The following is a 23,907-nucleotide window of genomic DNA, read 5'->3' on the forward strand; positions in this document are numbered from 1 at the left end:
GGGGTTGAGACGGTTGTTGGGATTCCGGCGTTGGGATTCCAACAGCCGGCAAATTGACCACATCCCCATTGGTACAGCCTCATCTGGAATACTGTGTCCAGTTCTGGAGGCCATATCTTCAGAAGTATATAAATACAGTAAAGAGCGTACAAAGAAGGGCAACTAAAATGGTGCTTGTATTACTCCACAAAACGTACCCGGAATTACTAAAAGGTCTGAAAATGTATAATTGGAGCAGAAAAGGGAAAGGGGGGACGTGATAAAAACTTTCAAATATACCAAGGGTTTTAACAAGGTGCAGGAGAGAGACATTCTTCAACGAAATAGAAGTATAAGAACACGAGGGCATGCACTGAAACTGGCAGGGAGGTAAGTTCAGGGGAAATGTAAGATTACTTTACAGAAAGGTTGGTGGATAAGTGGAATATTCTCCCATCAGAGGTGGTAGAGGCTAAGACAGTAGACCAATTTAAACATGCTTGGGATTGGCATATGAATATCCTTACAAAAACTAACAAAAATCAAATAGGGTTGAGGTTACCTAAAGGATAAAAAAGGGGAAGACTAGACGGGTCAAGTGGTTCTTATCTGCCATCAAATTCTATGTTCTATATTAAGAGTTCCAGGCACTCATCAAAACACTTACCATGCATGCAAATTCCTTTTTTAAAGATCATGGGAAAGTGCATACTGAGGAGTAAGTGGATACTGAGGGGGCTATTGAGACGTGGATGCAGCCGTGCGTTTACACGCAGCGACCACATCCAGGTAGTCTGTGCACACGCACTGGTCATTGTGCGCGTGCTCCACCTTACACATTGCGGCCGCATCCAGAAAGGATGCAGCCGCAGTGTGGATGACAGCGGCAGCAGTCGGGGGATAGGTGCCGTTGGGGGGTGGGGCGTTCCGAACAGGGGTGGGCCAGGACAATTTTCGGGGTGACTGCGTGACATCGCACGCAGCTGCTCCGAATAAAGAATGTCGGAAGACCGCTTCACAGCGTAGCCAGGCTGTGCTGTCAGGGGTCAACCTTAGTTCCAATGCCTCCACAATCTAATTGTGGTTGTATCGGGAGGCGACCTCACACATGCTGGTCGGCCTTGCCTTGTGCTGGGCGGCCCCCAGCATGTGAGGAGATGTACGCAGATCGGGCTGCATATGCAGCGATCTGCGTTCATCACTGAATAAGGTCCTGAGTGTGTTATAGCTATTGCAGCACTAGAAGGATATGGCAAATGCACATAAAGAGTAAAGAGGACTTTGTTTGACTTATGATTCTCTGTACATTTTGCTTACAGCATATAAAAAGTCATCAATAAAATTATATATATATATATATAAAAACATTGATAATTATGATTTACTCATGTAAAAATAAATAGAAAATCAAATAACTGATTACATAAAAAAGGCAACTGTTTTGCTAAGTGTGCTAACAAGCTTTGTTGTGAAAGAACAAAGAATGAGCCACTCCTTTAATAATCCTTTAATAATCCCTATTATCGCTTTCTGTTCAGGTTTTTACAGAGCTAAGAGAGTATCTTTACATGCAATAAAGGAGAACATGCCTGGTTTGCACTTGTCTGTAAAGGTTTGCAGCCTCCCTCACAGATTATCAAAGTGAACTATCTGTGAGGAGAATAATGTTGGTTTATTATGTCAAGAGTTCTGCATTGCGGACTTGATTGTAAATGACAGCAGGTGCTCTGTTATGGTGCCTGTTTGGTATTTCCGTAGCAGGCAATATTTGAATTCAAGTATAAGAGACTTTGCTGCAGGACGGCGTTCCTCTCTAAATTAAACCATTTGGAAGTAAGTTATCAAAAAAGCTTTGTAAATGGAAACTCTACACTAAAAGTTTGTTTTGAGAATTTACTGTTCATGAAAGCGCTGCACACTGTGTTTTTTTCTAAAGTGTGCAATTTAAAAGGAAATTTTGCCTTCCCAGACTTTTGTTATCTGGGCAGAAGTATTTTTTGTTGTTGTTGTTTTTATTAAATTGTCCTACAAGATAATAATCTGTGATTAGATGCGATGGTGTTCACTCCATACTGCAGACATGTCTACAAAACTGGATTATCTAAAAGTGGTGTTCCTCTTTAAGAATACACAGGTAATGAAACAATCTCCATTACAAAATGACCACAGTGTAGAATATAATCCTACTGTAGTTCAAATTGTCTCTTTGGTAAGTGCTATTTTATCTACAATTTAGCATTATACAGAGTGAATCTAGCCAATAATTCTTCATTGTCTTCCAGGGTATCATGGATCATAACAATGGTTCCATATCACACGGTGGGGGTGATTCAGGTCTATTCAATTAAAGTTGGAATTGCCGTCAATTCGGAAAAACTGCAGTTTCCGACTTTTTTGGGTCGAATCTGGATTCGACCTTTTCAACTGAGTTGCCGTTTTTCCAACTTGTCGGAAAACACGTGGATTGGTGGATTAGCCGCGGATCCACGTATTTTGTCGAATTTGCGGCCATTTCCGACAAGTCGGACAAAAATAAGTCGAATCAGCATTGTCGAAAATGGACAAAACCTGTCGGAAATGCCGTATATTGAATAATGAACAGTCGGATCCTCTCCGTCGGATCCTCCAGCGGTAGGGGTGATGGGTGCTATCAGCAGTAGCTTTGATATCCTGCAGGTGCTTAGGGGGTGTTCTATCTTCCGCTCAGCATGTAGGACCTGGAGCAGTAATTTCTGCTGGCCAATGGTGTCGCAGGTGATCCAATCCTCGGATACAGCACTGAATCACACATGCATGCAGGAGACGTCTACTTATACCAGACGCTGCATTATGAGATCTTAGCATTGCTGCTGCTTCCAAGTATCAACCCCAGTATGTGTCCACATGGTGAACTCATAAAATTCTGCTTGAAATTGATTGGATTATTATTGGTCATGGTGATAAATGAAGTCAGAAGGTGGATATCAGTGTGTGTAATCTTCTGACCCCGCATTAACAGGTCCTACTGTCTCAGAAGTGATTTGGCTGCTCAGCCAATGCACAGAATTGCTAAATCTCATGATATTGGGCACCTACTGGCATAACCATATTCGGAAAGTGTCATGTCTGTCTATGTTAAATGTGATCATTCAATTCTGGCATAATTGGAGCCTGTTTGTGTGATGAAATTATGATTGTACACACAAGCCAATAGTGTGTGGCCCACATGAGATCCTAAGACACAGTATATACAATTTCAGAATAGTGTTTGTATCTGTCTGTTATTCAAGGACTGACTGTATATGCCAGATCGACAAGTGAACCATATGAGCCTGGTTTACCCCAGGAGGTGTGGCTTCACAGTGGTATTATTAAGTGCTAAAATACAGTATACAAGTCATACACAAAACAGTACATAAGTGTTATTGTTAACTAATAAATGTGCATTCACCAAATGAAAAGTATTTAGGCACAAAGACAGAATAAATATTTAATCAAAATCAAATGAACACACACATCTGTTGCCTTCCCTGTTAGTACAATATAAGGAAATAAGCATTATTTCTGAGGGCCAATTGCAAATATCAATGTAATAATGCAAATAAGTCAGGAGGGATTCCAGTGCATTCAGCCAGTCATATACATTCTCCAATAGTCATTATAATCAACAGTTCTTATTGTGCACCAGTGATTGATCATGTTGAAGTGACCTGCCTCTTAACAGCTCATACCTACACATCCCTTCCAACACCCATCCAGTCCCTTAGTGTAAGGAGTCAGTAGCTCATTTTGCATGGCTATGTAATGTAATGTATGCATAAGTAGTTTTGGTGCTGATTCACAGTAAAAAAGAGCAATCTGCAGGGAAACGAGAGGGAGACACACATTGCTTTTCCATCCAACTGTACTTTAGCCCTTAATGTGACAGATAATTTTATTGATATACTGTGCTCATAAAGTATTTCTGATTTAGGGGCCTATTTATCACCATCCGCATCCAGGATGCAGTTGACAGGTGATAAAATCGCCCAAACTCGCACTGCGATGATTGATTACATTGCAGGGATGTATCAATTATCACATGCAGGAACAGAGCTTGCGGTCAAGCTCTGTCCCTGCGATGCCACTTCGCAGCATCATCGGGGTATTTTTTCGTAAAAAATACCCCGATGTCCTGCTGTGCATGCGCCTCCCCCGCAGACATCGGCGCTACCCGCCGCCGCCCGGTCGACTCCCACCCTCCGCTGCGACTACCCTCGCGCGCCGCGGACCCCCCCAGAAAATCAATATACTCACATGTCTAGGAAGCCCGTCCGCGCTGCTTCAGGAGGCTGCCGGGCGCTGGGTCCTTCTCCTACGCTGTGAACCCTGGTGCTGTAATGTGCGCTGCCGCTATCCAGCATCACTTTACTGCACCAGGGTCACAGCGCAGCATATGGGGGACCCGGCGCCCGGCAGCGCTCACCGGAGCAGCGGACACCAGCTCCCTAGACAGGTGAGTATGTTTTTTTTTTACACTGTGATCAGCTTGTGTGTCCATTGGACACACATAGCTGATCACTCTGCCGGGTACCCGCTCAGCTTTCTCTGACAGGGGCAGAGAAAGCTGGACACATCGCAGTGCTGCCCTGTGAACTCGCCAGCCTGAGCTGGCGAGATTATCACAGGGCACACTGCGTTATTTTTTTAAAATTTTTTTTTAGTAAGTTTGGCCACATCACATTTCCCATTATAAGTATGGGGAATGCGATGTGGGTTACTAAAAAAAAAGTGAAAAAAGGGTTTGGAGCAGTTTTTCATGAAAACTGCTCCAAATGCCCTTTAATACATTCAGGTGATACTAAAATAATGTGAAAAGGGTGTGAAAACACCCTTTTTCACATTAATTTACTTTTACATTATTTTTACTAATAAATAGACCCCCTAGAGATCAGAGACGTGGATCTCTAGCACAGATATCAGTTTACATTTGTAGACTACAAAATCAAAATACTATTGGAATTCATTATTTCCTATTACAAAAAAAGAATTCCTTTTATTAAGTTTTCCTGTTATGACTGCACATCTAATTCTATTGCCTGAAGTCTAAAACAATGAATAAATAACAGCTTTACTGTCAATATTAATTCCACACATCTTATAATTTCATTGCATGCTTTTAATACTGTGCATTACTTGTGTTTTATTAAATGTACAGGTCACGTTGCACTAATATTTTAAGTCCAGCTTTGATAGACTAATCAAATTAATATGAACTTGGTGACCTACATGAAAATACTTTGGTGATACAGAACATGGGCTGGATGTAAGGACACCCAAGTTCGACAGACCTGCGGGATGTCGGCCAAACTCGGACAATTTTTTAAAGGGGTAATCATTTCATACTTGCCTACCCTCCTGGAAGCTGCGGGAGACTCACGATTTTTGTGGTAGTCCCCCGCAACCCCGGTAGGGTAGGTGGCTCTCCCGCAACTCACCTGCACCCTGCCGCTTCCTACTGAAGCGATAGGGATGAAGATAAAGACACTAAAAGCACAGCTGCTGGGTGGAAGGGGCGGGGCTAAAAGCAGAGATCACATTATTTAGCCCCGCAGACCCACAAATCACAGACATTTCCATGTTTTGGGGGTGGGTCACTGGCGTTTCTATAATGGGGGCAGTGTGTGCGGTGCACACTGGCCCCTGAGTCCAGAGGGGGCCCCCACCGCACACGCTGCACCCATTTTCTAAATACTCACCCCGCGGTGACGTCCACGGCGGTATTAAAACTCTGTGAAAATGGCCCAGCGGCCATTTTCACGGAGTTCTGCGCATGCGCAGTAGAGAAATCTCAGGGAAAATGGCCACCGTGCCATTTTCCCAGAGATCTGCACATGCGCAGTAGAGTCTGAGCGCTCTAGTGCTCAGACTCTTAGCGCTGCCGGCAGAGAGGAGGGGGCCCGAATGGAGGAGGCTGCACCCGGGCCTCCTCCTCTCTTAAAGCGCCCCTGGGGTGGGGCCTAGTGATGCAGCACTCTGGTCCCGCCCCCTGAAGTATCAGGCTACATCTCTCCTCTCTGGGAGCCAAAACAAAGTAGGTAACTATGAATCCTTTACAAGGCATTGATCAATTTATCATTAACAGCATGCTGGGACAGCATAAGATGACTGAGGGGGTCATTCATACCCATTTACACGCAGCGGTTCATCGCTGCAGTGCAAACGGGTTGGAACTGTGCATGCGCGGCGGGCGCATTTCGCACGCTCGTCGTTTCCTGGTGACGGCTGTCGCCGGGTAGCGGCCAGAATAAAGAAGAAAGTGATCGCTAGCGCAATCGCAAGAAGATTGACAGCGGGGAGGCGTTCCGGGGCGTCTACTCACCGTTTTTTGGGAGTGGAGATCCGAACACAAGCATGTCCAGGCGTTTGGAGGGCGGATGTCTGACGTCATATCTGGGACCTTCATCGCCGGATCGGTCGCACAGGGTAAGTAACTGCAGGGCTGGTCTTGTTTTACACAAAACTTTTTTAGCATAGCAGGGCTGCACAAACGATCACAGCCCTGATATGCTAAAATACACTCCCCCATAGGCGGCGTCTAGTTGATCACACAAGCAGCAAAAAGTTGCTACGTGTGATCAACTCGGAATGACCCCCTGAATCCCATTGAGAGTTCTTTTACCATTTGCACTGATTTGTTATTGTGCGTAATAGCCCCTTATCTGCAAACTCACTTGTGGAACAAGCAATCTTTAAACATGCCCCAAAAGCCTATATCACATTTTATAAAACTGTGTGAAGCAAAGAACACTAAGCTAATATTTACAAGCTATCTGGTGTAATAATCTTTTCAATCACTTACTGCCCTGCTGAAGTTCTATATACCATGTATATGTTTTGGTATTAAAATGTAAATTAAATCTGAAGATCTCACCAAAAGATATCCCTGTGTTTAGTATCAGGGTGATGTATAACTCTGGTAGCCAGACCATAATGCAATACCATGAAGAGTCTTTATGAATATCACATGAGTTTTCAAAACCTCAAGTATGTTTTCAGCAGGTGTGCCAAACTAGAAGAAATAAATTAAACTTTTAAGAATTGTTTAAAAAATAAGAGAATGTTATGATTTATTGTCTGCTTCACTTAATGTATATTTTGTATTCCTTTATTTTTCTTTAAACTCTCTGCAAACTTATATTTATTCCTCGTTTCCAAAATTTCTGTTTTGCCGAAGCTGTCCAGATGACTTTTAAATATGGGAAAATGCATGTATTTTCTGAAAAACAGGCTTCTATTTATGATGCAGCAGTGATAACCCTATTTCTATTTCTTCTCTGGCTTCTGGGTTATCACTGTGTCCTCCGAGTTAAGAAGAGGTGATAATACAGATAAATCATTGATTTCTCTTGCAGTCCCTCTATTTTCATTGGTTACCACATCCAGTGGCGCTGAGAGAGGGGTACTCTTTACCCAGGCCAGTTGAAGGGGCCCAGGTCCTGCTGCACCTCCTCTCACCCGATGTAGACAGCACCGACATGGAGCAGGGAGAGAGGACACTGCTAGTCTCCCGGTCAACCCCCCCTTCCCCCGTCCAGCACACAGAAACAATTTTTAAAAAATATTTTTAAAGAAGGGGGGCTGGTCACACCTCCCTGCATTGACCACCACAGCTGTCGGCGCCCCTGACTGCATCCTCTTGACCTGCAGTGTTTGCACAATTTATCAAGCATATCCTAAACCTAGCTATAGGAGAGCCACTAAGCCAGAGAGGCAATTTACTAGCACTGCATTTAGGTGTGAAATTTGCACTAAACTATAACAACAAATTTTCATTCACTTTCTAACATGCACTATGTATATAAAAGCTAATAAAGCTTTTACATACCTCCCTTTTCATACACCTTTTATATACCTCCTTTTATAAACACCTTCTTACTTGAAGTTATTTGGAAATGTGACATTGTTATTGTACCAATCTTGTAAGTCTACAAGATTGGGTAAGGTCACACTACTCGGGCCTGGCCACATAGTGTTGGGGCATGCCCATCACTTTTGAGATATAGAGCTGCACCAGCCACTAGGGTGCCGCATTGTGAGCCTGCCCTTATATCCCTCACTGGTTCCACCTCATAAATGTGTATGTGCACTGAGGATGCAGTCTTCATAGCGATCAATGGGGGTAATTCAGAGTTGATTGTGGCACCTAATGTGTTAACAGTTGGGCCAAAGCATGGGGGTAATTCCAAGGTGATCGCAGCAGGATTTTTGATAGCAATTGGGCAAAACCATGTGCACTGCAGGGGAGGCAGATATAACATGTGCAGAGAGAGTTAGATTTGGGTGGGTTTGCTGCTGCGATCAACGCTGAATTAGGCCCAATGTACTGTACCAGGTGCTTTAAAGTCTCACTCAATTTGAGGAGACCCTAAGTAGTCATTAATGTCATAATACTGTATTATGAGGTTTTGTTCTAAAATACTGTAAGTATGATACTATAACAGATTGAAAATGTAGAGTTTACATTAAAGAGTTCTTGAGGATAAGATTAGTAGCCATTCTGTAACCAATGTTGTGCTTAGCAGAAGTTCAAAAAGGTCACAAATGTACAGTAGGTAACAGCTGACCAGGTGTAGCTTACACAGCGGGGTATCTATATGGGTGCTGGTGGTTGCAAAGACACTGGCACTGTATCAGAGCCTTAGCTATTTTCTCAGCATGTACTATCACGGAAATATCACTGGAACAATGGAGTTACAGAGAAGGGCATTGCTCACGTGCTCCTCGGGTGTTACTAGGCCTCTGAGCTCACACATAAATGTTTCTCATACAAGTGTTTTGGGAACAGTTCAATTAGGTCACCCTTAGGTAAACATTTTTCAGCATATATGTCTCTGTGTATAAAAATGTGTGTATATGTGTAGGTAAATCTGAAAGACAGACAGACAGACAGACAGACTGTGGCTAGCCTGCATTTCACCTGGTTCTGATCAGCCACAAAACCTGTGTAAATCATAGGTGTCCCGGAATACAGGGATATTATGGAAAGCCTACATATGACCATAACTTATTTATAAAGCATTATTGTAATCACAGCTGGCCCTCAGCTATTAGTAGCGTCCTGACTTTTTTGGCGGCAGGCACCTCCCAAGGGACCATTCACCTTATTAAACATGCCCTCAGCTGACTTGTCCCTCATCTTTACACTCCCTGCTGACACGCACATCCCCTTCTGGTCTCCACCCCACTGCTACCCGCAGTCAGCTACATATGTTGCACGATCTGTTCCTCCACAGAGCTGTCTATCAGCCCTAGCCTGGAGTCTGCGCTCCCACCTCAATCTAGTGCAGGGGTAGCCAACCCTGGTCCTCTAGAACTACCAACAGTTCATGTTTTGCATAAAAACTATGGATCTGTAGAATGCGTTGGTTAGGAATAAATGCACCGCATGTTAGAAAATGTGACAGTTAGTAATGACTACACCTGTGCACCAGCTAGGTGGTCGGGAAAACCTGAACTGTTAGTAGCTCTCGAGAACTGGGTTGGCTACTGCCGTATGCTGCATACTCTCATAGAGGGAAGATGTATCAAGCCTTGGAGAGAGAGACAGTGGAGAGAGATAAAGGAGTCCATGCAGTAAGTGAAGATAAGGGATCAAAATGTAAAAGGTAGAGAAAATCCCTGTACATACTGCTTATTGATCCGTACTAAAGGGATTTCTCTGCCTTCTGCCTGATAACACTAAGTGCAGGCTAGGATATCACGATGCACCTGGCTCACCTACGGAGACATTGGTATTTAAAGCATACCAGGTGTCACAGGGGGTGGTCTTCAGTTTGCCGGTTGTCGGGATCCCGGCGCACAGTATACCGGCGCCGGAATCTCAACAGCCGGCAAACCGACACTTTTTCTCCCTCTTGGGGGTCCACGACCCCCCTGGAGGGAGAATAAATAGCGTGGCGCGCGTAGCGTGCCACCGTGCCCGTGCCTCGAGCCCTGCAAGGGGCTCATTTGCGCTTGCCACGCTGTCGGTATGCTGGTCGCCGGGAGCTCGACCGCCGGTAACACATACTACACCCGTCACAGGGTATAATGATGCTGCTGGTGACATTCAAGCTCAAGTGTCACTTAAGGTATAAGTTAGAGACGTAATTTACATAGCTCATAGTTAATTAAACAAACTTTTCCTGTAATGCACTTTAGAACATCTAGTTCAGGGGTTCTCAAACTCGGTCCTCAGGACCCCACACAGTGCATGTTTTGCAGGTAACCCAGCAAGTGCACAGGTGTATTAATTACTCACTGACACATTTCAAAAGGTCCACAGGTGGAGCTAATTATTTCACTTGCGATTCTGTGATGAGACCTGCAAAACATGCACTGTGTGGGGTCCTGAGGACCGAGTTTGAGAACCTGTGATCTAGTTGAATAAATCCTAATCTGTGTGTTTGAATCTTAATAGATGTACATTACATTATTTGCACACTTGCATACATACAACACACACTTTCCAAAATTTAAATAGTAAAAAAACAATTACTAAAGAACCCTACTGATAATAATACAAAAATGTTATGTCTTTTTGATTATATATACAACTAAGAGCATTACGGTCATATAAACATCATCGGCAGGATGTAATGGAGTATGAAAACGTCGGATGTGCGGGTTGCTGGCTGACTTTTTAAAGGGGAAATCACTTACAAGGTGTGGTTTTGCTTTGTAAGTGATTGTCCCTTTAAAAAAAGCGTCCAAGATTGGCCGGCGACTCGCACCTCCAGCGATCTCGGACTCTATTGCATCCCGCTGCATAATTGTGAACTGTCACTATTTTCCATGTCAAGTCTAAGATAGTTACAGATTTGTCCCAAAAGATTATTGGTAGAGAAAGTAGAAGGATATGCATGTAAAAGTCCATTTATACAATTTGGCTACCCATGTAGCCAGTAGGCTTTACAGCGGTGTTACAGACGTGTTAGGGTTGCCAATGCAAAACATGATTTACATAGATTTTGTGCTCGCAGACTGGGAGCTGATGAGTTTATTTTTTAAAATCTTTATCTTACTATCGGTTCAAATCAACCAGTCACAGCACCTGTGTAACCCATGTGTCCCTAACACCTAAATTCTAAGAAGCCTATAAATTATGAAGTTCAATGGACGTCTGGAAATACAAGTGCAAATTTAGTTCACTCATGTGAACAGAGAGGGCCAGTGGAGGTGGAGGGATACGAAGAGATCCCTTTTTGTATTCAGGTCCTCCTTCCGATAAGAGAGGCTGCAGGGGCTAAAGCTATATGAAGATGGCGGCTGTTACTGCAATCAAGTTTTGAAAAGTTTGAGTTGCGACCATTGCGAGTCCTGCAGTGTTGACTCAACCGTCCTACCTGCTTACTGGAACGTATAGTAAGTGAGTCTCGTGAGTGGACCGATTATGTATTCTATCAATTTAAGTGTTACAGTAACAATTTACATGTTCTATGAACATTTGATGCATTCTTCTTTCCAAACTACTATTGTTTGCGATATGCTAGATACAGCTGATTGCAGAGGTCACAGGGGGAGGACCCTCACTGAATCATACATAGGGGAAGTATAAGAAACTAAGCAGGAATTGTACAAAGGTATGTATATGACCCATCATATAGAGCTAGTCAAACACAAAGAAATGTATAACATGGTTTGTTCTCCAGTGTTTCCATGCATGCCATACTTCAGAAGTGTAAGGGATGCTGTAATACACTATAAAATCACTGATAAGCAAAATGACAATATTTATATATTTTTTTTGCAATTATTAATTACTGTACGTATTATATTACACTGTGCTTTACAGAGAATATTGACTCATTCATATCAGTCACTACTCCAGTGAAAATTACAATTTAAGGGGGAGATGTACTAAGCAGTTATAAAAGTGGAGAAGTGAGCCAGTGGAGAAGTAGTCCATGATAACCAATCAGCATCCACGTAACATTTATAATTTGCATACTATAAAAGTATACAGAGCAGCTCATTGGTTGCAATGGGCAACTTCTCCACTGGCTCACTTCTCCACATTTATCACTGCTTAGTACATGTCCCCCTATATGTCCTACCACATGTATACATATGCACACTAGAATTTATTGTTGTCCAATGCCAATTAACCTATCAGTATGTTCTTTGTAGTGTGAAAGTGTGGGTGGAAACTGAATCAACTGGAGGAAGCTCCTCAGACTCCGGGAGACTATATTCAGCCATAACCACAGAACGTCAGCTGGTTAGACTGGAGGTTGAATTCTGTCACCACCGCCGTCACCACAGCAGCATCATACACTAATTCACAACCCCAGTAATAGTATTGATTACAGTCTGCAACTGACGGTCAGTGGATGATGTTGCTGAATGGGGCCAAAATGCATTCAAATGAATTGACTGATGCTCTATGGTTGACCCTGGAAACAAGAAAAATAAACCAAGAAGAGTGGAAAAATAAACTGAATAATAAAAGTAATTCTAGGTGAAGAATAATTCTTACATTATGTGGAGATATACAATTTACCTTTTAAGGTGTAACCCTCCTTTAAAATATGATAAATATAAGTATTTAAAATAAAACTGAATCAAAATCTAACCACAAGCAGTGGTCAGGTCACGTTGAGTAGATAGTAAATATACTGCATGTTTACATAGAGAGCTCCACACAAAACATTTACAGATTCACCTTCCAACAACAAAGCATTACTGGAAATTGATTACAACAGTTGGTGAGCACGCAACATTCAGTTATCCTTTCATTAACTACATAAACAGTATACGGACAATTAGCCTGATGAAGATTTTATATATATATATATATATATATATATAGCGGTCACAAACGAGGCGGCACTCAGAGGCTGTCACAAATTCTTGTAATAGTGCAAACAGAGAAATCAACGTTTCGGGGACCAGTTCCCCTTCTTCAGGATATGTGTAAACACTGCACAAAAAACATTTAAATACTTAAACGAAGTACTTACCCCCCACCTCACACCCAATCACCTGGCGTCTCCCCTGGTCTCGCCGCCGTTCTCACCGCCCGGCACCGCCGGCTGCGTCCACTTCCGCCGGAAGTGACGTTGCGGGAGTATGCCGCGTTACCATGGAGACGCTAGCTAAACTCCATAACAACAACAATACATCTGTGAACCTTGTATTACAAGCAAATGCAGTGCGGATCAAGAACTGGTTACATCTTAGTGCATATCACTATAAGGTGCTAATATCAGCTACAAACATTAAAAAAGAAACCCACGTTTAAAAACAATATTAGTGCCTTTTAAAATCCCCTACTAAAAAGTGTCAATACCACATAATAGAATTATTTCTTACTCATAATAGCGCAAGCCGCTCCTGTTCTTCCTTATCATGAACCAACTTACTAGCAAATATCTACATACTCTGCCATTGTGACATATACGGGAATTTTTGTCTTTATGTTTATGCTTGACTCCCTCACTATATTTTAACCTATTCATCTGCTGGTTCCACGGGTGCAGGGACTTTATTCACTACTAGTACCCTGACCAGCTGCGGACCTCCTACCCACTACGTAATTCCTCCCCCCTGTCCATTTTATGAACCCACTGAGGTGAAAACTGTCCCACGACTAATGCTACCCAACCCCCTGGCGTCTAAAATCTACCTCCAGAGGTAGAACTAAAGAAAATTAATGAGGCCCAAATTTTCATTCAAGCCTCCAGGTTTCAGGGTTTGTAGTCTGTGAATCCACATGGACTCTAACTGTAAGAGCTTTTTACCTCTATTTCCCCCATGGGGGGATTCTGGCACGTGGTCAATAATTCGATGTTTAAATGTGGCCATGCTGTGTCTGAACTCGACAAAGTGCTTGGCGACTGGCTGTTCACCACTGCCCGTCGCCAAAGCGTTCCTAATCGCTTGTCTATGCTGAGCCATGCGCACTTTAAACTGGCACTCGGTCTTCCCTATGTAGTACCGGCCACACGGGCATATAATGGCGTATATAACAAACTTGGTACTACACGTTAAGGGCCACCTGATCTTAAAACTTTTTCCGGAGAACGGGTGAGCAATACTGTCTCCTGGAGACATATGCGCACACGTCGTGCAGCCCGTGCATTTAAAGCACCCGTTTTTTCTACTTAAAAAGTGGTGGGTGGGGGCTGCTTTCAATTTGGCCATGTCGGTTTTGACGACAAGATCTTTTATACTGCGCCCTCTGGTATAGCTTGGCATAATGCGCTTACTCTTAAAGATTGTCAGATCGGGATCCGATGTGACTATCGGCCACAAACCTTTCATCCTTTTCTTAACTTGTCCACTGTTGACATCATATGCACTCACCCAGGGGATACTGCTGGTGATATCCTTGGGTGGTGTTGTTTGGAGAGTATCTTCTCTCCTTCTTGCTGTGGCCTTTTGACGGGCCTTACTTAGCAGTTTTGAGGGAAAGCCCCTGTCCCGAAGTCTGCCCTCCATTTCATCAAGTTGTTTGTTTCTGACCTCAACATTTGTGTTGGTCCTGCAGACCCGCAGAAATTGTGAATAAGGCAGTCCCCTAATGGTTGAGGTTGGATGGAAACTATCGTACCTCAAAACCGTGTTACGGTCCGTAGGTTTCTTATATAAGAGGGGCTCTGAAGGCACTGAGTGAAAGAAAGGATATAGTGATCCGCGGAGCGGATAAGGGTGGCTCCGTGGTGATCCAAAGTACTCCTGACTACACGAATGAGTGTTTGAGACTTCTCAGTGACATTAATACCTATGGTAAACTTTTTAAGTAGAAAAAACGGGTGCTTTAAATGCACGGGCTGCACGACGTGTGCGCATATGTCTCCAGGAGACAGTATTGCTCACCCGTTCTCCGGAAAAAGTTTTAAGATCAGGTGGCCCTTAACGTGTAGTACCAAGTTTGTTATATACGCCATTATATGCCCGTGTGGCCGGTACTACATAGGGAAGACCGAGTGCCAGTTTAAAGTGCGCATGGCTCAGCATAGACAAGCGATTAGGAACGCTTTGGCGACGGGCAGTGGTGAACAGCCAGTCGCCAAGCACTTTGTCGAGTTCAGACACAGCATGGCCACATTTAAACATCGAATTATTGACCACGTGCCAGAATCCCCCCGTGGGGGAAATAGAGGTAAAAAGCTCTTACAGTTAGAGTCCATGTGGATTCACAGACTACAAACCCTGAAACCTGGAGGCTTGAATGAAAATTTGGGCCTCATTAATTTTCTTTAGTTCTACCTCTGGAGGTAGATTTTAGACGCCAGGGGGTTGGGTAGCATTAGTCGTGGGACAGTTTTCACCTCAGTGGGTTCATAAAATGGACAGGGGGGAGGAATTACGTAGTGGGTAGGAGGTCCGCAGCTGGTCAGGGTACTAGTAGTGAATAAAGTCCCTGCACCCGTGGAACCAGCAGATGAATAGGTTAAAATATAGTGAGGGAGTCAAGCATAAACATAAAGACAAAAATTCCCGTATATGTCACAATGGCAGAGTATGTAGATATTTGCTAGTAAGTTGGTTCATGATAAGGAAGAACAGGAGCGGCTTGCGCTATTATGAGTAAGAAATAATTCTATTATGTGGTATTGACACTTTTTAGTAGGGGATTTTAAAAGGCACTAATATTGTTTTTAAACGTGGGTTTCTTTTTTAATGTTTGTAGCTGATATTAGCACCTTATAGTGATATGCACTAAGATGTAACCAGTTCTTGATCCGCACTGCATTTGCTTGTAATACAAGGTTCACAGATGTATTGTTGTTGTTATGGAGTTTAGCTAGCGTCTCCATGGTAACGCGGCATACTCCCGCAACGTCACTTCCGGCGGAAGTGGACGCAGCCGGCGGTGCCGGGCGGTGAGAACGGCGGCGAGACCAGGGGAGACGCCAGGTGATTGGGTGTGAGGTGGGGGGTAAGTACTTCGTTTAAGTATTTAAATGTTTTTTGTGCAGTGTTTACACATATCCTGAAGAAGGGGAACTGGTCCCCGAAACGTTGATTTCTCTGTTTGCACTATTACAAGAATTTGTGACAGCCTCTGAGTCCCGCCTCGTTTGTGACCGCCATATCCTGGGGGGCCTCACCAAAGCTCTCCACGGAGGAAGGCACCGGAGCGAGACATATCCCTGAGTGGATATTTGGAGTGCCGGGGCAATAAGGTACTATATATATATATATATATACACAGAGAGAGAGCGAGAGAGAGAGAGAGTCTCAGAATAATGGGGACTATGGTCTCCCCATTCAGTTGGCCTCATGCAGGATATAGCTATACAGCTATATACTAGCATTATGCATAAATCCCAACTAAGGAACGCTGGGTCTTATTCAGGTTGTATCGCAATCGCGATGCGACCGCAATTTGCCCTATCAGGCGCCAGCAACTTTACAACATGTTACCTTTAGAAAGATTTCCCAAAAATAATGTAAGGCCATAAATTAAGAATTTTTCACTTTAATATTATAGAGATGTATTATTGAGAGTAAAGCTATCTGAATATTGTCTTTGAAAACCCTGAAGAAGTTACTAACACTGAAAAAAAAAAGAAACACACTATGTATAACAAAGTTACAATAAGAAACGGAATCACGGCCTAGACAAAGAGTTGTAGAAACATCATATGATGTCTGATCTGAAACATTACGCACACGCAGAACTCCAGGTTCAGGGCTAGTGTGGCTAGAGAATTGTGTTCCTCGTAAATGAATAAAGAGTATAGAGAGCCAACTATAACTCCCACCAATCACACAAACATGACTTTGAAAGCCACAGATCTGGAAAATGTATGCTGTATCAAACAGATAAGGAACTTAAGATTCAAAGCAGGTGTTGCATACACAATGCCTGATTTTATGTGTCTAAGCAAAGACATTCAGACAATTTAAGAGGCTGATAGGGTTTTTTTTTTTTTAAACTAACATATGTTTTTAATAATTAGACGCCCAGAGTAAGGTTAAAAGGGCAGATGATAAATGTTGGTAAATCACATGATCCTTGGGAGACACAAGTACTGTTTCCACCCATTATGCAATCTGTACAGTGACATGGTGTACACACAATTGTGTGAGGCAATAAAAAGTTATTTTATTGTTGAGAAATTATAACAGCCCCATTCAATGGGAATTCTAGGCAGTTGGTATTGCTTTGTTTGCTTTTCTGCAAATATATATTTGTTTACTAAGATAAACTTCACCTGCACAGCTAGCACCTTTCACTGGGGCAAGGAACTGAACTACACACCCGCAAGTGAAGGGGTCTCCCAGACAACTGTAATCAGCAAGTGGTGACATTATAAAGAGAGCTAATGTAACAGTTACTTTGTCAATATCATCAGCAACCCCCATTCTCCTTGAGTTTAAGGCAAAACTAAAACTTCTGCTAGCAATCCACAAAGATCTTAAACTCTCAGGAATTGGGGGTCATCAGACGGGAATTTGTCCCCTTTCAAAATCTTCATTTCAGTCCCAACTTAGTTTCTAAGTGCGTATTGTGAAACAACAACAACAACAACAACAACAACATTATTTTAAGAATACTGGGTAAGATATTATATTAAGATAGCACACAAATATACTTTAGTTTAACCAGAATCATCAGGACAGTTCAAATGATGGTCTGAGGCCCAAATGAGACAGTTTAGACCACTTTAAGGTTATACAGGTATAAAATCAGTTTTAAAGGATTACTGAAAAGCCTGAAGACTGAGTGTCTGCTATGACACCAGGGAAAGAACACACAGAGAGTAAGTGCAGCACAAGAGAAATCCCTGCAAGTGTGGGTGAGAAGAGGTTGCCAGAGAGGAAGAGAGGAGGAGGTCATGTGCGGAGCAGAGGTTACAAATTGTATGGGATTTAGAGATTAGGGAGGAGTGTTAATAATGTGATAGTTCTAACACTGTAACTGTAGGATAATATGAGGATTTTGAGCTGTGCCCCGTTTGTGATATATGTGGTGGCATGTCAATGAAACTGTAGAACTGCCAGAAGCTGATATACAAAACTGAATTATTTGGGTGGTTCGATGCAGTGAGAACGTTTTTCTCTGTGGGATATACACTAGTGAGGTTTAGATAGACTAAAGGGCATATTTATCAATTGCTATTTGCGGGATATCTCCAGTTTTTGGGTCCTACCCACAAATATCAAGGATCCCCGGAATCTACCAAGGAGGATATCTCCGAATCTGCCGCGGTCCCTCCATTTCCAGCCACAAAAGGGACCGTTATGCAGTCAGGTTTACCAAATGCCTAAACTACCTGTCTGCCTCCAGCTCTTTGTGGGGTGGGCTGTTATTGCAGCCCGTCTCCCAGCAACAGCAGAATGATACATTTATGTGAAAATATTCATTATTTCTGAAAAAAACATAAAAAAAAAATGATAACATCCGCATTAAATATGTTGATTGTGATGCAATTACCCATAAGCCTCCAATGACCAGAACTAGTAAATTGATGCCCTATGCCTTTTATGAAAGGATGGAATATTTGACTTGTTTAATGGAAATCTCCCTGAATTTATAGTACAGAAAATCCCCCCCTCGTAGACGGGAATGGTGAAAACTATTACTTCATTTGATACAAAAGTACTGATTAAACAGCAGTCTAATGTGCCAAAAACAATTTGATAATGATTACTCAGGCCAAGGTGTATATGTTTTAATTAATTCACATTACGTGGAGTGGATTATTGTGCCTGACCTAACACTTTCCTCACTGCCAAAACATCTGACTGAGATTGCTAGTATCCCAGATGTCTCAGCTCTAATTAGGATCTTAAAACAGCCTTAAAAACATCTATTCTATATTCACAATGTGGATCTAATCCACTGTTAAAAGACAAAATAGATGGAGGTAACAATGTGCAGTTAACAAAGGGGATTATTCTGCACTGTATCACTATGTACAAAGTATGTCCCAGTGGAGTTCTTACCCATGTGCTGCCCTTTCCAACTCTCTGCTGTTTACTCTGGCAGAGAATGGATTAATGTAATTAACTCCACACTCTCTCCGCTGCCAAAGGTGTGATCAAAATACAACACAGCATGGCTTCATCACAATCAGCGCTAGAGCGCATATTCTGCAGATTTTTCCACTGTGAAAAGATAAACGGATGTCTGAAATGTGAGTGGACGCTTGATAAAAGCTGAGATTCACTGCTGATCCATAGAGAGAGTGAATGACTGCAGGTATTGTGGATCCCTGCAAGCATTTTACAAGCACTACTACATGGCAGAATTCTTCAGCAACCTCATTTATTCAACATGTATCCTAAGTGTTATTACTTAGAAGTGTTCTTTACTGCACACATACACACCAAAGAGATCCTATCAACAACGTCATCACATACATTAACCTCTTAGAGCTCACACAAAAACTTCAGCATGAATGATTACATTATTAAAAAACTGACCTTGAAATTAAATAACAAATGAAGCCCTGACTGAAAGTAAGGCAAATTAATTGACAGTTTTCCAAATATCCTGTCAAGATGCTTCATTTCCACATTATCATAAGAAACACATGCTTGCAAGCATTCCACTTATTCTGTGAATGTGACCATTGTAAGGCAAATAAACAGGATTGTGACAGTGCAACAACATACATTACCCTGACAGGTTTACAGAAATGTAACCTAGTACCCATTATTACACACACAACACTTACATCCCCATACAGTCTAACAGTGCATCAGAGATTAAACCTCTCACAACAGTTAAACATGTAACTATGTTTGTTTTATTATTTATTTTGCTTAATCAGGCCAGAACCAAATGAACTGAAACAGTTTTATTGTGATTGGCACAGTCGCCTCAGTATAAAGTAAGGAGTGCTACAGACTGATTAGGATGGGTGTTATAGGAGTTATTTGCACAATCTACTGATATGAAAGAGTAGTACAAATACAGGCACACACACATACAAAAAAATACAATATATATATATATGTGTATATATATATATATACATATATATATATGTATAGCGTATTTATATATATATATATATATATATATATAGTATTTATATATATATAGTGTGTGTGTGTGTGTGTGTGTGTGTGTATATATATATATACACACACACACACACACACACACACACACAAACACATACACAAACACACACAGACAGATAGACACTCACTCACTCACTCACTCACTCACTCACTCACTCACTCACTCACCCACAGATACCTGGATAGATAGATAGATAGATAGATAGATAGATAGATAGATAGATAGATAGATAGATAGATAGATAGATAGATAGATAGAGCACTCATTAACTATATCATCCACTGATGAATTTTGGTAAATTGCTTTCAAAAGCATTTACTATATGATTTTTGAAGGCAGTAGTTGATCTCAGAATATAATTGAGCATACACAGGGACTATAAACATAATTTATACTACAGTATTATTTACAACTCTCGTGTGAATTTCTGATATAGAACAAATTAATATAAATACAAGCAACAGAATGTGTTTTCTTTTGAGATCATTTATAACTAGCTCAGTATTATTTTAGGAGCTGTGACAGTTGTAACACTATAATGTCACTCAATAAATGAGTCACAGACACACAATAATCTTTTTTTTTTTCTTTTTTAAAGCAATAGGTGATCTACATAACAATGGCAAACAGTTAAATATAGGTTACTTAACACTTACAAGCTCCAAACAACTACTGTATATGAACTTCTAAGAGCACTTACTGTCAGATAGTTGTCAGCTCACACTTCATACGTTTCTTAAGTATCATTTAATGGTGAGTTGATCAATAATAATATTGTTCACAATAATAATTAACAACATAACAACTATAATTTAAGAAATTATCTGAATTGTTTAGTAAAAAAAAAAAAATCGAGGATGAATTAGATTATTTATATGGGCAGAGAAGTGGCTGATAGCAGAGGACATTCACACATATCAACTATTCTGGACTATATAGTACTAGGACAAGTACTGTAGGCTGTGTGCACCTGAGTCTCACCTTGCCATTTCCTCATATCTAGGGCATAAAGGACAACATTAAAATAAATACTATTTCGCCCCCGTGGTAAGTTGGTTATAGAGACCATATCGATGTACAGTATTATTGTGGAGGCTATGAAAGTATGGCAAGAGACAGTATGCATAAGACTTGTGTACTCACCAGCCAGGGCTCGGAAGCTTCTCACTGTATTACCGTCCTGCAGGGGCAGCTGATGCCTGGAGCTGTCTCTGCCCCTTCCTCCGCCGCCTCGGAATTTATCATACAGCCTAAGCATATGTTCGGACACTGTGTCCCCCATAGGCAGCACAGCCTCTTCGTGCTTCTGATGGTCACCTGCACCCAGCACTGTCCCGGAGCCAGCACTCCTGATGCCAGCCAGACCTTCCTTTAGCAGTTCTCCAAGGCACAGGCAGCTGCTGCACCCCAGCCACAGCAGGACCCAGAGGGGGCACTCAGTGGCCATCTCCAGATGTTAGCGCACGAAGACAGGTATAAGTGTATGACAAACTACCTGAAGTCAGCACAGTCCACACTGATGAAGGGATCGCATTCACTTTTGTCAGAACAATCAATAATAATAATATATTTTATTAATTTACAATCCACCGATGTATTACCAGAAATGTGCTTAGAAATTAATAAAAAAAAAAAAAGTATATAATAAATAATTAGAAAAGATACTGTATCAATATCGGTGCAGATATTATGTGAACATAGTGATCCTGTGCATGACAGAGTGATGGTCAGTCCCCGCTGCCTCTGTAATGGTTTTCTGTGCTTCCCGGCGGACCTTTGCCAGGCTTGTCACTGCTGCTGCGAGAGGAGCTGCTTGGCCGGGTTTTGTGTGCGAGCTCAGGGATGATCCAATCCAGCAGTCAGCCAATGGCAGCTCCCTGGCTCTGACCAACCTGCACTGCTAGAGCCAGCGGACTGTATAGTGCTGCTGCAGATCTGGTGCTGGTCGCTGCTGCTGTATGTGGATGTGTGTTCTTGTTGCTGTTCATTTGCTTTCATGCTCCAACCACACCTCTCAACTCCACCTATGTACTGATGGTGCCTCCCAATCGTCTAATAGATCTTAATTCTCCTGAACACTTCTCTTGCCTAATTCCCCCGCCACCCTTGTCTATGAACAGCATTATGGAGAATACCAGCAGTATTTCCCTGGAACAGTCCCCGTTCTCTGCAACTTTTACATTTATCGTGAACTCCTCTAATCTCCCTGTTTCTTGCATCGCAACTCACAAGTGTATTTGACACCAACACTTCATACAGCCTGCACCTATCCAGGTGTCTCTCTTCCCTTTAACTTTTTTAATCCGTATACTTTTAGCTTTCATTTTGGACTACTTTATATTGTATCATATGTTTGTAAAATGAATGTACAGTTTTGTGTAAAACTGTAGTACCTGTAATGGATGATGATGTTGATGATGATAATAATAATAATAATAATAATAATAATAATAGTAATAATTAATAATAATAATAATAATAATAATAATAATAGTAGGAGTAACAGTTGATTTCATTGAGAAAAAAGCCTTATAATGCATACTGAATATTCATTATATACAAGTGAATTATGAATTATTTGCCCCAATTAGGCTCAATATATGGGAGGCACCACTGATGAAAATATTTGGCTTACGGCTTGATTAACTCCCCAAGTCCCCGCCTCACCCCCCTCTTCCTATGTATTCCTGTATACATAACTTTATGGTGTATCTAAAGAACTCTACTTTTTTTTCCTCTTGCTTGAAACATGCACTCAGAGCCGGCCCTAACCAATATGATGCCCTAGGCAAGATTTTGGCTGGTGCCCCCTAGCACCACCGCTAGTTCCGCCTCTGACCCTACACCCCTTTCTCAGCACTATCACCCCTCACCCATTGCACTCCTCATTTTGGTGTTCATACCCCCTCTATTTTAAATAGGAAGACTGCGCACATTTGGTGCACAGCCCAAAAAGGGATGTGTTCTTGCTGGTAAGGGGCCTCTGCTTGGATACAGATGTGTCCTCATATATCTTGCCTCAATACACCATGCAGCAGGAGATGCCTGGCATGAGCCAGCTGGCAGCTCTGCTAACGTCGGGTGCCTTTTTTGATGAAAATGCATCTTATTTGCATTGCTATGTGGCTAGGATGCACAAGCAGCTTCTGCTGATTAAAATGATATGCGGCATGCCTATATTCTGTGTGTGAATGTGACTGTATCTGCATACGGAATGCTACGTTACAGTGATTTTCAGGAATACACTGTAGCGTAGCATTTCGTATGCAGATACAGCTGCAGTCACACACAGAATATAGGCATGCCGCATATCATTTTAATCAGCAGAAGCTGCATTTGCCTCGTTTGCCTATGCCTAGGGCGGGATCTGCATGCACTGACTGAATTATCAGACGTCATGACACACAAATTAACAATTCCTGATGCTGCTGCAGCAACTACTGCATAGCCAGATTAAGGGAGGGATAAAGGGAATACTGTACCCGGGCCCCCCTTTGTCAGGGGGCCCCCCAGCCAGAGCCCACTAACATCACTAGCTTTCCCTCTTGAGCAGCAGCACAACCAGCAGCCAGAATGCGAGCAGGACAGTATGCAGTGCAAGCAGAGACACAGGAATATCATGTTTCTTGAGCTACCGACAGAGCTTTCTGACCAGAGGAGAGATAGGAGGGTGGAGAGAGCTGTAAGTGACACAGGGATTCCAGCTTCTTCTCCTCCCTGCTTGGGTATCTTATCTGAGTCCTATGCAAACTGTTTTGCAACTAAACCATTTGGGTTTAGAGATAGAGACACATACAGAGAGTCCTCCTGAGTCCTGTTCCAGTGTGTAAGTAGTACAGAGGCTGCTGCTATTCTTGCATGTGACAAGATATTTTATTTTATTTTAAGGTTAAGTTGTCTTTGTTCCACTACAAGAAAAGTTTATAAAATAGTTGTCT

At 42.2% G+C, this 23,907-nt stretch overlaps 1 protein-coding gene across 1 annotated transcript in view; it reads right to left on the reverse strand.

Annotated features, from left to right (window-relative positions):
- BMP3 (bone morphogenetic protein 3) overlaps nucleotides 1-21,951 on the reverse strand; it is a 91,104-nt gene extending 69,153 nt beyond the window's left edge. The window contains exon 1 of the mRNA XM_063919956.1: nucleotides 21,113-21,951. Within this exon, the coding sequence (XP_063776026.1) occupies nucleotides 21,113-21,416 (304 nt within the window). The 5' untranslated portion in view covers nucleotides 21,417-21,951. The remainder of the gene's footprint in view (nucleotides 1-21,112) is intronic.
- Nucleotides 21,952-23,907: the final 1,956 nt, after the last annotated feature.

The sequence above is a fragment of the Pseudophryne corroboree genome, chromosome 1 (assembly GCF_028390025.1).
Source record: "Pseudophryne corroboree isolate aPseCor3 chromosome 1, aPseCor3.hap2, whole genome shotgun sequence".
In the NCBI taxonomy this organism is placed as follows: domain Eukaryota; kingdom Metazoa; phylum Chordata; class Amphibia; order Anura; family Myobatrachidae; genus Pseudophryne; species Pseudophryne corroboree.